Raw genomic sequence first — 16839 nt, forward strand, 5'->3', positions numbered from 1 at the left:
TGAAGTGGCTGACGAGTATACAGCATGTGAGTAAAGCTTAACATACTAAAGCGAAAAAGAGAAATACACATGAAGCACCCAGGTTGATTTATTAACAGTGAGTGCAAATTGAGGTGAAACATGTTTGCTTGAGATACGTTTTACTGTGTTATTATTGACAGATTAGTTTGTATTTATGACTGCCATGAGCAATGTGACGTATTATCAATCACCAAACCTCAAAAAAGTGTGTTTACTGTATTGAAAATACAAGTATGATTATGCGTATTATCACTGTCCACATGTTCTGTAATGGAATTGCCGACGCTCGAGTTATGAGAATCTACTGTGTCAAAGATGGGGATTACTCATCATCATCATCGTCATCGTCGTCGTCATCATCCTCATCGTCTTCGTCGTCGTCGTCACCATCGTCGTCATCGTCGTCATCTTCTGTGTTGATTTTTCCAGAGAGGACGTCTTCGATCCAGTCCTCCAGCTCCTGAGGCGAGGGAAGCTCCTCGTCGTCGTCCAGCAGCATCCACACGCTGTCGGCCTACACGCACGGACCGTGTTACTTGGCAATGCCACGCACACACACAAGCACGCACACGCGCAAGCCCGCACACACACACACGCAAGCACGCCATGCAGTGACGGACTCACATCTGTAACGTTGACGACTCCGATCTGCGGTCTGAACAGATCAATCTTGAAGGTCTTCTCCCAGTAGGGGATCAACTAGAGAGATTCAAGGAGGGGTGGTTAGTGGGTATTGACTGAAATGATCTTCCGATTGTCACCTTGTCAAAAGCGAGAAAGCTCACCAGGGGAAAGTCGTCAGGGTCAATCCACACAATGCTGAGCTCAGGCAGGTGTGTGTTGTCCCGGGCCACCTCCTTCAGGATTTCCAAGAACTCAAAACCATCTGAGAGCAACAACAGACACGAAATCACGCAAGCACCACTCATTTGCAGACTGAACGAGGAGGGGTTTAACAGGGTTTTACTTTTTTTTTTTTTTTTTTTTTTTTTTGCTGGCCTTTGTCAGAAACTCATGATGAAGGACCATGAATATAAAACAAGCCAATGAAAAAAAAAACATTCAATACAGCGCTAACTGCCTTCTTGTAGTGCGTGAAAACAAATTATTATGCCATCTGTAACCTTAAAATGTCAAATGATGGTACCGTGGTAAACTGAAACTTAAACTGATGACCTGAAATGTTTTGCTACCTGTCCACGACGCACCCAAAAATGGCATCGCGACCCACCGGTTGAGAATCACAGTTACAGACAGTGCCAGAGCAATAAAATATGACTGAACGAATCCTTCGATTTTATAATCAGGAAAATAAGCAGATTGATGAATGATGCTTTTTTTTTTTTTCCAGATAAAAGAAATCAAACATTTGGAGATATATTAGTTCTCATTAGAAAACCACAATGTACTGTGTGATGAAACATTTTTCTCAGAGTTGCCGACTTCCGCGAAAACTAGAACGCTCAAGGGGGACTTCACCATAATGATAAACATCTGTGTTTGTCTCCATGTTTTTTCAAAACAGGAAGTGCTTTGAGTTCTTTTAATAGTAATGGCAGCACGCCATACAGCTCTTACTATGCAATTGCAAATACTGAAATGTGTTTCAATATTTTTTTATTGCTGTACGGCAGCGGTGTCAAACTTTTTCCAGAGCCCCAGACAGGACATGGGGCTGGGGGAATTAATTGTGACCATAATAAAGATATATCGTGCAGGCAAAAAAACAATAGTGGTCACGAAATGGGTATAACGTGCATATGAAATACTAATTGTGGGTTTCATATCATTCCCATGAACAACGTGGACGTTTGGGTAAGCAAATGAAGCCCACCTTCGGCAGAAACTTTCAGGCAATGAGCAGGTCTCACTTACCCGGGTCCTCCTCCTCTGCAAAAGCTACAATGTGGATGCCCTCGATGTCGTCCTCCTGAAAACAAAACAAACATCTATCCATCCATTTTCTGTACTGCTTGTCAAGGAAAAATCCAGGTGGGAATGCAGAGTTGTAAAACGTTTTTGTTAAACTTTGTTGTCCATCGAGGCTTACCCAGGTCTCAAACATGTCCTCTGCACGCAGTTTTCGCAAAGTGGGCCTGATGACACACAAAATCACGTGCGTGATGATACAACACCATGAAAATGACATTTAAGGCATAACATCAAGTTCAGGGAACGCTGAGTTACATTTAATGATATATATTGCTTTGATTTTAACCCTGCATAATAAATCTTGGCGCTTTCTAAGTGTCTGAAGTACGCCCTCGTCTGCTCACAGGCATATTTTCGCGGTATCCATGGTAACTCTGGAGCGCTGCGAATGTGATATGCCTTGATGTACAAACGCTCATATTAACTAGCCCTTGTTTTTATGATATCCGCTGCATTTCAGGTCAGTGTCAACCGCTCTGAGTTATCCTTACAAATATTTTGGGGATTTTTTTTTTTTAATTCACAAAAAAAGATATAAGATGCTTGCACAGTTAGAATGAGTGAAAGAATGAATGAATAAATAAATAAACAAACAAATATATATATATATATATATATATATATATATATATATATATAAATGAGATGTTGTCGGACAAATTTTTTTTTCAGAACAAAATAACATTTTAAATTGTCTTCACTCTCTAGTTCTATCATTTATTTTCATGGTCATTCTGACAAACATTTTGAAAATGCAGGCTAACACCAAATATAACACTAGACATATAACACAATTTCAATTCATATCGATAAATAAATAAAACAGAAAACAAATGAAATAAATGCAATGGAAAAAAAAGTGCTCCTTTCAAGCGAAGTTGTACGACACTGTCTGAAACAACGTCATGCATAAATAGCCCCCATCTGACATCATGCATAAATAGTGACCCATCTGACATCATTTCAAGCATAAAGGTAAGCAGAGCTGCACTGACATTTTTGGGACGCACGGATTAGCATTAGCTAACAGCGTTAGCTTCTGATGAAAGCCACATCTTCGATTGTTTTGCGGTGGATTTCATTTGTGTTTGGTGATGGTGACCAGGCGCCACCTGCACACAGTGTAGTGTATGAAGTGCTGCCTCCATGAGTGAAAATGCTTTTATTGCCTTTATGGGTTCTCGCTTTTTACCCCATCACACATTGGGCTCTGTTTGAACACGTTAAGTTCGGCAGTGTCTGAAGTCAGTCTCTCAGTCTGAAGCATTCAAACACAAGTAAGGAGGCAATTCCTGTTTCCATGTTGTCATTTGTTTACCGTCTGCGCTCGTTGATGAAGTTGACCAGGTCGTCCTCGGAGTGCGGTTTCCCCGGGATGGTGACGGGCTCCTCCATGAAGGGCTCGTAGAAGTCCACTTCGTTCAGCTTCAGGGTCAGCTCTTTGGCCACCTGAAGTGACGAACACATTGAAAAAGCACACACACACACACACACACACACACGTCACTCCAGGGAAACGACGGCGGCGATTAAATGTTTGTGCGCTCACTCACAGACTTGTCAAAGGTGGCGAAGAACTTGATGTAGGGTTGAAACTGCTCCGCGGCCTCCTTGAAGGCATCGTAATCTAAGGATAGGAGAAGAACGTTGTCTCACGAGGCTGCTCCTCCATCACACTTATGCGACATTTGCACGTCCCCCCCGAGCGGAAATAGATGAACTTTGAGCTGCGCCCCTCGCTCCCTCCCGCTCACGGTCGGCTAAGGGTCACGGACGCGAGAGCAGCTGCACCGTGCAGGCGGGATAAAAATGGAGGCGCAAATCCGCCGAGATGAGGCGGAAACATTGCACTGATGAGGGAGCACTGTTGCAAGCGGCTTTGCCGTACCAAAGTCTGTTTAGCTTATCGCTAACAAATGCAAACCGCCATAGACGGTTCCGAATAGCATCGGTGCTGTGCTGTTATTACAACCCTTTAAGCAATGGATATTTGAACAGAAACTGTGGAGCAACACATGTAGACAGATAATATAACAATACTGACAGGCATATATTATTTATAGTAAGGAATAACTAATGTTACTGCATCTTCCCCTGGAGTTTTGACTGGCTTCATGTAGATCTCATTGCCTGTATTATACTGCCTCCAGGTGGCCAAAGCGCCTATAGCAGAAGGAGCAGCACAATGTTCATTGTATGTCTAATACAAAGACGTGTTACTAGTGATCATGCTGTGAACAAATATTTTTCTGATATTCCTTATTGAGCTACAGTAAATCCAGTAATTGACGTCCACCCAAAATGGTTTGTGATTGGCTTGAGGTGCCACAAGATGGCAGCAAAGGATTTTTTTTTTAAGGCAAAGCTATGGCATGATTAAATGAAGCTCCTCCCCACAGTTCAACATAGATGCTTGATGATGCTCAAAAGCGATATTTTTACATGAGACATGACTTTGGCTTGAGCACAAAAACAGTGCAGGGAGTATCGAAGGATAGGTTCCTTAAAAGAAAATCCATAAAAAAGTGAATTCATGAAATCCTCTCCTTCTTGTGACTTACGCTCAGAGTCCTCGCCCTTGAAGTAACCGATAACGCGGATGTCCTCTTCCATCCTGTCAAAGGCCTTCAGCTCCAGAGCGTTGTCAATCACTTCCACGGGCTCCTCCAATACCTGCAAAGAGGGACAAACTTGTTGCTGTTGGGTTTTTCAGTTGGGGGGTTTCGGGGTGCCCGCCATTGTGGCCGGATGACGCGCAAGTCAAATGAAGTCATCAACTCGATGTTCCAGCTGTTGACTATACAGCAGGTCAAGGCTGTATTGAGATTATGCGATGCATGTTAAAGCTACACGTGGGCAAACATTGACACGCCGGCGAGGTCAAAACAATCACCAGCGACGTGTGGCATAACAATCACAAGTTTGGGGCCGCTTGGAGGTAAATTGCATCAGGCTGCACAGTTTGACACTTCTGATAGAGTTTCAATCCAGGGTTAAGGTTTCAAATTTGTTTCAATGGCTGGGTTGGGCCTTCAATTGTTAGGTTATAATGTCAAGAAAGGGTTAGGGTTTCAAAGTGGGGTTTCCGACCCTGGGCTGGGCTTTCAAAGTCTGGTTTCAAGCCGGTGTCAAGGTTTTAAATGAGGGTTCCAAGCCAGGGTTAGGGTTTCAAGTTAAGGCTTCAACTTGGGGCTTTTTGAGTGGGTCGACTCACGTCCAGCAAGAACTCCACCAGCGTGTTAGCAGAGAGCCAGCCGTCAAACTCAATCACACGATCGGCCTTGAACACGTACACGCTGCCTTCCTCTTCCAGGCCTTCCGTGGGAAATGAAATAAAATAATAAAAATAATAAAATTCAAATAAAATACAACAAAATGATATAAAATACATGTATAAGAAAAGAATAAAATACAATAGTGGGAAATGATAACTTCATGTACTCAGACTAGCACTTACAAAACTGAAATGTAAATACAATGGCATTAAAAATAAAACGAAATATCGTCAAATGTAATTTAAATAAGACAAAATTAGGTAAAACAAAACAAAGAACATTCAAATAAATCTAAATGATTTCAATGGCCCAACAAGTTCAATACACAATTGTACACAAATTGTAAATCGTTTAGAGTTGAGTATCTGTTTTTTTTTTTAGTGTTAAGACTAAAAGTAAAAGTAAAATTGAATAAACTTAAATACATTTAAATATATAAAGTAAAACTATCCATCCATCCATCCATAATCTGAGCCGCTTATCCTCGCAAGGGTGGCGGGCGTGCAGGAGCCTATCCCAGCGGTCAGGAGGCGGGGTACACCCTGAACTTGTTGCCAGCCAATCGCAGGGCACATACAAACAAACAACCATTCGCACTCACATTCACACCTACGGGCAATTTAGAGTCTTCAATTAACCTTAAAGTAAAACTAACTTAAATGACCTTCAATGATTGAAAATAGCCCCATTTGTTCATATACTACAAAGACTTACAGAACTGAAATGTGAATACAATTATTTAGACACTAAAAATATTATTGATTATAATTACCATTATTATTATTGGATTATATTGACCATTTATAAACCATTGCCATGTAGTCAGTGGTGAAGCAATGTAGTTGCATCATAGTTTTGCAATCTTCAACTTGACGTGGAGGACAATCTACTCGCCTAGTTTCTTCGACACCTTTGCGTCTTTCTGGGAGTCGACCATTCCGAAGCCAATGTCTTTGTCCTCCATGACCTGAGCCACGAGCTGCATGTTAAACACAAGCGATAAATATTCACAATCATTGCTTGTCGCGTTAGCTGCCGCTAAGAAAACAATTCTATTAAACTGGAAAAACAAACAAGCTATTAACATCAATCAGTGGCTTAATCTCATCATAAAATATATTATCATCAGAACGAAAAAATCAATTACACGTAGATAGCTGGTCACCTTTCCTCAACATGCTAAGTTAGACTCTTGATTCCTTTGCCTGAGTAGGGTGCCATCTGACATTTGACAATAGCAAGACTACTTTCATAAGTGTGAAAGTAAACAATGGAATTCTATATTCTTTGTTGTCGAGGTTGTTGTTGTTTTATTATTCTATTTATTTTGTTTTTATTTTCACACATTTTAGATCGGTTTGCATGGTAAAAAAGACACATGCATACTGTGGGGATCTTCTCCTCTTGTCCCTGTGTTTGCTGTTCCGCTGTCTGTGGGGGCAGGACTTTTTTTCACTCCTTCCTGATCTCGGAACCACTGTGGGGCGGTGTGTGGGGTGGGGTGGTTGGCTACGGGGGTGGCATTGGGTCCCCGCGGTCCCCGCTGGGTGGCCGGTTGTCGGAGCGCCTCGGTGGGGCCGGCGGACCGCCCTGGGTCCCTCGGTGTGCGACGTGTCCCGTCCGCCGGGCTGTTCTCGGGTGGACCCCTGCGCCCGATCCCGCCCCTCGATTTAGCCGGTGGGGTCCTCAGCCGTCGCGGTGCGGCCACAGCAATTACAGGACACTTCTGTCAGTCTTTGTGCATCTAAAACGGTATCAATTCACTTGCATGTATCCGCAGGCACACACCCCTGGGACTCTTTCACTGGGTGTGGGGTCACGCACTTATTGCGACAAATAACTCATGAATATGCAAATTGCTTGTGTATCCCCTCACCTATACTCTCGTCCTGTAGACTTTTATAATTTACATAATTAATGCCACCACACTTCAGTTGTACAGCCGGGTTCACGACCCTTGTCCTGCATGCTTCTTCTCCTTTCCTTGTCCTGTTCTAGCTTGTCCTGTCCTTCCCTCACAGGGTGTAGCACTGCAGCCCCAAGCAACACTCATATTTAACGTTTCATTGTTGTAGATAATGGAATGATTTCCTTCTCTCATCCTGTTTACAATTAGTGCTTTGTCTCTTGGCTTTGTTTCTTTTCTCCCTTCAAGAAACTTTGTTCGACTGATCAAGTCTGATTCTCAATAAACCTCAAATATAATACCACAGCGGAAGCTTAAAATCTCCACCGTGACACAGTAAAACTGTTTTGGCATAAAAGGGATACAGATTTTCCATTCTGCTTGACCTAACAACCGAACAGGACAAAAAAAAAAAAAAGTGATAAATGTGTCAGATGAATTGGAAACATAATTTAATGGTCTTTTAATGACAGCCACTTAGTGAAAAGATGAAGGGAAGATTGTTGTACCCTGGAGGGCACAGCGACACAGTTACATAATTAGCCAGATTGTTCTAAAAATAACACAAAAGTATTAGTGCGGCAGCCGTTCCAACGCAAACCATCCGGCTCTGACACTGCAATTTATTTCTGTATCACAATGCATGTGGATCACAAACAGAGGTACAGTCGGGCTGAATTTCTGCCCCTCAATTATTCTGCACTATAATGCTACACACTATGGAACTACAAGGTTACTTATTGTACCTGTATGTAATACTGTACAATGGCCGAGTACACTGGCGAATATCAAGTGTGTATTGCTGGCATCGGATTAAAGTCAACATGAAGTAAGAGGTCAAGACTATTCTGTGTGTAACATGAGATGCATTATGCACATTGTTTCCAACAGTGTGTGACTCAAAAGGAGATTGACTTTAATCTGTACACAGTATTCCGTGTGGTCAATGATCTTGAAGAGGCAATGTATATGGGTTGATAAGATCATCACAAAAAATATATATATAATTTTTGGTGGAGGACATTTTTTTTTTTTTTTACCCTTTCCAATAATATAATAATATAATATCAATATGCAATCTGCAGGCATTTACATTTTAAATGATCACTTCTACAACATTCCTAGGAAATCACAATATCCCATCACAGATGTATTATTGACTGTGGTGATTGTGTTAATAGAAATACGTTAACTACATACTACTCTTTTTTTTTTTTTGCATTGTGAAAAATAATAAATTACTTTGGCAATGGGTGTCCTTTTTTTGGGCTTGAGGCACCCCCCCCCCCCCCCTCCAAAATGTCTGTGCACGTGCCTTCTTTCAAACATTACAACGTTTTCGATGGTGAGCTCCAATATCGTGAAGCAATTTACAGCTCACGATATTGTTATAGTGGCATCTAGTGGTCTGTTTGCAATTTGACTCCCTCCTCCTGATCTAACAATGAGGCCTTCAGGTGTCAGCGTGCACTTGAAAGTAAATAATGGAATAGACTTTCTGTCGCACATTTTGAATTTTGAATTTGCTTGTTGAGTGATAAGCAACCCCATCCCCCATAAACCAATAGAATGGCAGTCGACTGTGCAGCCCTACATGGATGCCTAAGCATTTGCATTACATTTTTGATTGCATTCAATGAATAATGGTGAGAATTTCAAACAGCATGTCCAATCCTTCATGTGTAAGCATTAAAATGTCTCCTGCGTTATATTTACATTTATCTCCCCCTCTTCTACCCATCATGCTTCATTCTCCCTACCTCCAGCACCAGCTCGGTCATCTGGTACTGTTTCTGCTGCTCCTTGTTGTCCGCCACGGGCTCGTGGTAGAACAGGCACAGCATGTTGTACTGCTTCAAGGCCTTCTTGTAGTTCTTGTCGTTGATGTCGAGAACCCGGTCTTTGCCGTCGTACTGCGGGAACTCGAGGCCCTTCTCGGCCGGGGCCACGGGCACCAGGCCCAGGCACGGGAGCAGGAACAACCAGAGGGAAAGCATTGTCCACAACTGCAGCGTCCACAAGCTCCTAAGAGTCCCAAAACTGCGGTTGGAGTTGATAGTCGCAAAGGTCACACTGGGCCTGAGAAAGGTTACAAGAGGAAATGTGAAGATTCAAGAAAAAGGTCCATCAGTGGTCCCGAGTTGTCCCCAGAAATCCCACTTTTGCATGCATCCTTTATTTCGCCCTGCTCCTCTCGCTCCTTCACGCCTCGACTGAGGAAAGCACGGTCCGGCCGGCGGAGGGGGCCGCACGGGGAGAAGGAAAACCATACATAGCGGCGCTCCACCTCTGCCTGTGCAGGGAAAGGCCCATTTTTAGGAGAGCAGTTGTTTGAAGGCTAAAAATAGACGTCCGAGTGAGAAAGAGAGGCGGCTTACGGTGGCTGGATAGCTGTGATGTCGAGCTTTAGGGGGGTTTGGTTATTTTGGGAGAGGACCAGAAACAAAGTGGATATGTGATTTAGCGCTTTGAGGAGATAACGGCAGAGTCTTTTAGTTGATAGTTCATATCTGCCAACAGGTGTGTGCAAAAAATCAATACTGAATGCAAAAGTGAAAACAGCAAGAAAGAAACCAAGAAAAAAACATACTGAAGGCAAACGTGAAAGTAAATAGACCAACAAACAGAAAATACTAAAGATGCGACTGAAAACAAGAAGACCCACACCCAAGAGGTAAAAACTACTATACTACTATAATACTTAAGACAAAAGTGAACGCATCAACACCTACAGAGAAACAACAAATACACACCGAAGACAATACTGAAGACAGAAATGAAGGCCACAAGACCAGTAAACAAGCAGAAAAAAATAATACAGAAGACAAGATCGGAGGGAAAAAGACCCACAGAAGACAAAAAAGAAGGCACCGATAAGCTAGCGGAATAGGATTATGGAAAACAAAAATAAAGGTAACAAGGCTCACAAAAAGTAGAAAAGAAATACTGTAGACAAAATTAAAGGCCACAAGACCACAGACAGTGGTCTTGTGGAAGAAAAAATTGAAGACAACAAAACCCAGAAACAAGCAGAAAAAAACTCCAGATGAAAGAGAAAAAACTATAGACAACATTAAAGACCAAAGTGAAGGCATCAAGACCCAGAGACAAGCAAGAAATAATTACTGAAGACAATTACTGAAGACAGAAATGAAGGCCACACACACACAAACAAGCAGAAATAAAACAGAAGAGGAAAGTGAAGGCAACAGGAACAAGAAGGAAATAAATACATCCATCCATTTTCTGAGCTGCTTCTCCTCACTAGGGTCGCGGGCGTGCTGGAGCCTATCCCAGCTGTCATCGGGCAGGAGGCGGGGTACACCCTGAACTGGTTGCCAGCCAATCGCAGGGCACATAGAAACAAACAACCATTCGCACTCACAGTCACGCCTACGAGCAATTTAGAGTCTCCAATTAATGCATGTTTTTGGGATGTGGGAGGAAACCGGAGTGCCCGGAGAAAACCCACGCAGGCACGGGGAGAACATGCAAACTCCACACAGGCAGGGCCGGGGATTGAACCCGGGTCCTCAGACCTGTGAGGCTGACGCTCTAACCAGTCGTCCACCGTCCCGCCGGAAATAAATACAAAAGACCAAAGTGAAGGCAAAAGACCCACAGACAATAGGGAAGACAAAAATGAAGGCACACAAACAAGCAGGAAAAAAAAAACACAGAAGAAAAATGTCAAGGCAACGAGAGCCGTAAACAAGCAGCAAGCAGCACTTTATTTAATCCAAAGAAAGAAACCAAACAGAGCCACGGATATATACTTGAGGACAACATATTGCTCTTTTTTTTCCCCCACAGCAGACATTTTCATTTAGAGGGACTAATAACATTAACTTGCTCTGTTTTAGCCTCCATTCTCCTCCCGAGTCATCGGAGAATGGGTTAAGAACACTCAATGGACACAACATTAGGTACGCCCGCACATCCTAAATATGCATCAAATCTACATCTATGAATTAGGGTTCATTTGTCAGTATGATGCACTTTAGTGACGTTAGGCGTCATTCATCAAACACGTCGTCCAAATAATAACAAATACCTGATGACGGGTCACCTCCAGCTGTCCCATTGCACTTCCCGTTGTCACGGTGATGATCCAAAACACGGCAAATGAACGGCGGGGAGTCCTGCAGAAGAGCACTCAGGTTGCAATGGCTGACAGGAACGCAAATGTTTGCTGTAAGCATAGACAACAAGAAACACTGAGATTAAAGAATTAATATAGCATATGCAACAAGCATAAATTATCCGTAAATGTGTATAAAATAAGATCTAATTAAATATGGAATACATTTTCAATTGCATCCATAAATGTGATTCAATAACAATATTAATAGTATGAATAATAAAATACAATAAAATATGGAACAAAAATTCAATTAAATCCATAAATGTGAATTAGTAACATTAATATTAAGTGGATATATATGGATATATACATTTATATATGGAAAAATAAATTAATCTATAAATGTGCACAAATAATATAAATATCATCCATCCAGCCATCCATTTTCTGAGCCGCCTCACTAGGGTCGCGGACGTGCTGGAGCCTATCCCAGCTGTCATCGGGCAGGAGGGGGGGTACACCCTGAACTGGTTGCCAGCCAATCGCAGGGCACATACAAACAAACATTCACACTCACGCCTACGGGCAATTTAAAGTCTCCAATTAACGCATGCTTTTGGAATGTGGGAGGAAACCGGAGTGCCCGGAGAAAACCCACGCAGGTACGGGGAGAACATGCAAACTCCACACAGGCGGGGCTGGGGATTGAACCCGGGTCCTCAGAACTGTGAAGCTGACGCGCTAACCATTCGGCCACCGTGCCACCTAATATAAATATCAAGTATGTAAATTATAAATATCAAATCTATAAATAATCATATCAAATTAAATAATAGGTAGGTAAGTACACAAATCATAAAAAAATAATATTTTTAAGGTGTGAGCGGATTGTCAAATTACTAAACTCATAGATTCCATATGTGAGTGCTAGTAAAAGTCTGTAAGTATTATAAATATGTGGATAAAATACATCCAATTAAATTCCAATATAGTTACAGTTTTAAATTAATTCTTAAAAACCTACAGGATCAGTGAATGCGTATGACGATATAGAAAATATTTTTTAAATTGAATTAAATTATTATTAAATAAATTGCTGAAAGTATGTATGACAAATGATTAAATGATATCAAATTAAAAACGTCTTACTTCGGGGTGGCCTTTTACTGCATTTCCGCTTTGTTACTGAACGAAATGTACCCACAGGGGGAGCCCAAGACAAGACAATGTTGGGATTTGCTCACGTCCTGCTTGCACTCAGCTTTGGAACAGTTTCTCCAGGCAAAAGGTGCAAACAAATGACCTCATACTGTTGCATGTCTTTAAGTTACACATACTGTAAAGGCAAATTGTGGGAAACTAGGTCGTGGTTTGTGGTAATTCACCGCGCGATATCAGTGTCGGCCATACGAGCAGAGCCCCGGAGTCATCCCACACTCCATTGTCTTGCTCAAAGACACTCCGGCACGGTTTCTGCTGACAAGAATGCTTGAAACTTGATTTATGTGTGTGTGTGTGTGTGTGTGCGTGCGTGCGTGTGTGCGTGTGCTTCTGATTATTGCCAGATCATTATGTTCTTGCTGTGCAGCGCAACGCAATGGGAGGGCCCTGAAACAAAAATGAAGAAAATGGAATAATATAAACAAAACCATAACCACAAACAAACAGATGAACACACACACACATATATACACACATAAACAGGGAGTAAAGCTAAAAGTGGAATTGAGCTCGCAGCTTGGAAAATTCCACATGCTAAAGGAGTGAGTGGTGGCCGGCTAACCAGAGCCAATAAAAACACAAGCAATGAAATGTGACTTATTTGGCACACATCACTGTTCTAGTAATGCAAATCAAATATGATTTAGTGCACCGCTGCCAGCTCATCATAACTTTGGACAAGAACTCAAACACTGAGCTTTCTACCTCTGATTGCTGGTCAACTTTTTTTTTCCGGGTCTGGTCATTCCAGTGTCATGGCAACTTAATAGTAACAGGAATCGGATGTCTGTTTTTTAACCTCAGGAATTTTGCTTTTGGCTCCCACTGACCAAAACGATGTTACGACACAATGCCTGTTGAAAGGACACCAGGGGATCGGTCCGGAATATTTGGAATCATGACATACAAATGACACACAGCCCCAAAACATTTTTTTGCTGCTTAAACTCCAATTCAAGCCAACTTAACTTTTGCTTGAGGTCACTCCATATCTTTCCCTTAATTTCTATCAATGCATCCATTTTCTATAGCTCTTGTCCTCTGTCACGAGCTGTCTGTCCTCTGTCCTCAGTACTGGCTTCCTCAGCTCACCCCCATCTGACAGCCACTCCCCTGCCTGCATGCACAGCTACTGCTCACCTGCGAGTAAGCCAGCTGCTGATCATTCGCAACATACGTCGCTGGTACAGGGCAGTGGCGTGGAAAGGTGCACCGTCTGCTGCCTGGGGCACACATCGCTTCGGTGATGCACAATGAAAAACAATATTTCACCCTTGGAAACAAATTGTCCACCGCCCCGCCCACCCCCAATGTTCAACACTTCTCAGAGCTCATCAGTACGGCATTAATATTAGTAATTCTACGCAGAGGATATGACACCGAGTAATGTTATATTGTCTGCCAACATGTTGTTGCTGAACCATTTGTGTTCAGTCCATTCCTTCCAGGGTTAAAGCACCAAAACATAGATGCTAATCAGCATTAGCATTAAGCGAGCAGGGGATTTCTTCAGGCAGTTTGGCTGTTTTAAAATACAAAAGGTTTGATACCGTCCATCCATCCATCCATCCATCCATTTTCTTTACCGCTTCTCCTCAGTAGGGTCGCGGGCATGCTGGAGCCTATCCCAGCTATCTTCGGGCGGGAGGCGGGGTACACCCTGAACCAGTCGCAAGCCAATTGCAAGGCACATAGAAACAAACAACCATTCGCACGCACAGTCACACCTACGGACAATTTAGAGTCTTCAATCAACCTACCACACATGTTTTGGGGATGTGGGAGGCAACCGGAGTGCCCGGAGAAAACCCACCCAGGTACGGGGAGAACATGCAAACTCCACACAGGCGGGGCCGGGATTTGAACCCCGGTGCCCAGAACTGTGAGGCGGATGTGCTAACCAGTCGGCCAGGTTTGATACCGTTAGTTTTATATGACTTCTATTAGTTGACAGTCAATTTCCAACTGGGAGTAACGGTAAACAGCACGAAGCCTCTTTTTAGATGACTTGTTCTGCTGCTTATTGTAAAGTGTGTTGAGCTGAGTTCACTGCCACCAAAATGTGCTCGTATCTCAAGTCTGAGCTTGCAAGACAAAGAAAGCAAAAGATTGGTCGATTGGCTTGTATTTCGAAAAACTGATAAGTCGAGTCACTCCTATCTCAATGCTGTACCACTGTACCCCAAACTATGATGCCAAAACACTTAATTTCAAAATCATCTCACAACATTACCCTTAAAAATAAATTGCTTACAGATGATTTGATTTTGAAAAAAAAATGCACCACAAGTGCGAGAATGCTGGCTTCGCAAGCCTTCTTTTCTATTAGCTATTTTATTACATTTTTGATTGAGTGATATACAATTCAGTTGCAGATATCTGCTATGAGAATTCCTGTAATTGCAGTTTGAGATATCTACAATGTGATTCTGACTAGTCATAATTGCAGGTCAAGATACCTTTAATTCACCTCACTTCAAGATATCTACGTCTCTTCTAAGTTATCTTACATTAAGTTTGAACGACATGATGAGTCAAGATGATGTTGTGGATTTCTCAAACTGGAGTGACAGAGATCTACAATTCAGTCACAGATATCCGTAATTCATATTAGCGGATGCCTGCAATTGAATTGTAGATATCTGTAATGAGAAACTCCATACAGATGAATGGCAAAAGTGACGTCATTTGTCCCAGGTGAAATCACATTGCAGAGAGCAAAACTGAATGATAGCTATCTCTATCGGTCGTTCCAACTACTCACAATTACGTTACAGATATCTTCAATGACACTTCCAACTATTCAAAACGTAACAACGACAAGTCAGAAAGACGTTGTTGATATCTACAATGTTAATTCCAAATAGCTTTTAAATGTTGAATCTGCTTGGTAATAGTTACCAGCTGATCAGCTGTTAACTTCCACCACTGCCAATTGTGATCCGGACCTTTTTCAACGTCATTTTGAGAAGTTTACCATATGAACAAATCAAAAGTTGAGGTTGCAGTTGTGTGACCTCTAATGGCTTGCGTGGATCACTGCTCTGTATTCAATATTAAAAAACAAACTTAAAAGAAAGCAAAGGCGTCGTGCGATGCACTGCCGAGTCAGCACTGGTCTGGTGTGGCGTGTCTAGCGAGGTGCAAACACACTAAGGGGCTCAACAAACCGGCGGCGCTATGACATAACACACGAGGCCCGTTCGAACTGCGGTCGTCGGACTAGACAACAACAACGCAACCCCCGAGGCAAAGCTGACATTTGCAGAAAAGAGTGGATGGTTGTTCATGTGGCGTGTTATATAAATGTCACCTTCACACGCATGCCTAACATAACGTGTGCATTAATCAACACATTTGCTATTGAGTAACACAAAACTATATAAATGACTAGAATATCCACTTTGTTTCTCCCTTGTTTGTTCACCTGGTCATTTGGCAAGCACTTAACCAGGAATCCCATGCAGTGATCCTGATGATCTTTCACTTTCTTGACCTGAGCTGGGAATGATTCCCTTGTACTTTTCCACACAGACCGTCATCCACGCCGTCATTCAGCTCCGCCTTTTAATCAACTCTTTAATGACGGTGAACACGCCTGATAAGAAGTGACACTTTAGTCACTTCGAATACTCCGAAAAACTGCAGAACACACACACACACAAAAGCAACATTTCATTTTAAATATTTGAAAAGGTTTAGCTTTAAGTACATTTTATGCATGTTATATATTTTTATTGGATATTTTGGTTTTTTTGTATGTATATATTATATCGCTTTTTTTTTTTTTTTTTTTACTCTCCTACCGTCTTATAATGCCAATAAAATGGCCACATCATAGTTCATTGTATGCTAATAAAAGTATTATGGGTATTTACTTCAAATTTGATCATCTTTAGCAAGCTAACTAGCAGTGCTAAGCTAATCGTTAGCATCAGGTGACAACATTAGAGGTTAATCTGATCATTCTAACAACAAAATGACTAAATAAATTTATATTTGTTGTTTTTTAAAGCTCTTTCCCCCTAATAAAGTCAACAAAATACACCCATCGGAGTTTTCCATATGCTAATTGAGATATGGCTGTTTATTTTTAAAATTGATCATCTTTAGCAAGATAACTAGCTGCGCTAAGCTAATTGTTAGCGTCAGACGAGATCATTCCGGGAAAAAGCTCATTCTAACAACAAAATGACTAAATTATAGTTATATTTGTTTTATATTTTTATATATTTTTATATTTATACCCTCTTATAACTAAACAATATGACTACATCAGAGTTTTGAAAATAAGAAAGACAATTAAGCGAAATGAAGCCATTTACTTTTAATTATGTCATTTGAAGCAAGCTAACTAGCTACACTATGGTAATCGTTACCGCGAGGAGAGAACATTCAGG

At 41.8% G+C, this 16839-nt stretch overlaps 1 protein-coding gene across 4 annotated transcripts in view; it reads right to left on the reverse strand.

Moving 5' to 3' along the window:
- Positions 1-72: 72 nt before the first annotated feature.
- The window catches only part of LOC133410446 (calsequestrin-2-like), a 33679-nt gene continuing 16912 nt past the window's right edge, over positions 73-16839 (reverse strand). For all 4 annotated transcript variants that reach the window (XM_061691631.1, XM_061691632.1, XM_061691634.1 and 1 more), the window contains exons 2-14: positions 11189-11326; positions 9513-9538; positions 8895-9427; positions 6123-6207; positions 5168-5268; positions 4515-4626; positions 3507-3580; positions 3272-3402; positions 2072-2117; positions 1897-1951; positions 807-907; positions 646-720; positions 73-535 (exon numbers count right to left, since the gene is read on the reverse strand). In XM_061691631.1, the coding sequence (XP_061547615.1) occupies positions 344-535; positions 646-720; positions 807-907; positions 1897-1951; positions 2072-2117; positions 3272-3402; positions 3507-3580; positions 4515-4626; positions 5168-5268; positions 6123-6207; positions 8895-9131 (1209 nt within the window). In that variant the 5' untranslated portion in view covers positions 9132-9427; positions 9513-9538; positions 11189-11326 and the 3' untranslated portion in view covers positions 73-343. The remainder of the gene's footprint in view (positions 536-645; positions 721-806; positions 908-1896; positions 1952-2071; positions 2118-3271; positions 3403-3506; positions 3581-4514; positions 4627-5167; positions 5269-6122; positions 6208-8894; positions 9428-9512; positions 9539-11188; positions 11327-16839) is intronic.

The sequence above is a fragment of the Phycodurus eques genome, chromosome 12 (assembly GCF_024500275.1).
Source record: "Phycodurus eques isolate BA_2022a chromosome 12, UOR_Pequ_1.1, whole genome shotgun sequence".
In the NCBI taxonomy this organism is placed as follows: Eukaryota; Metazoa; Chordata; class Actinopteri; order Syngnathiformes; family Syngnathidae; genus Phycodurus; species Phycodurus eques.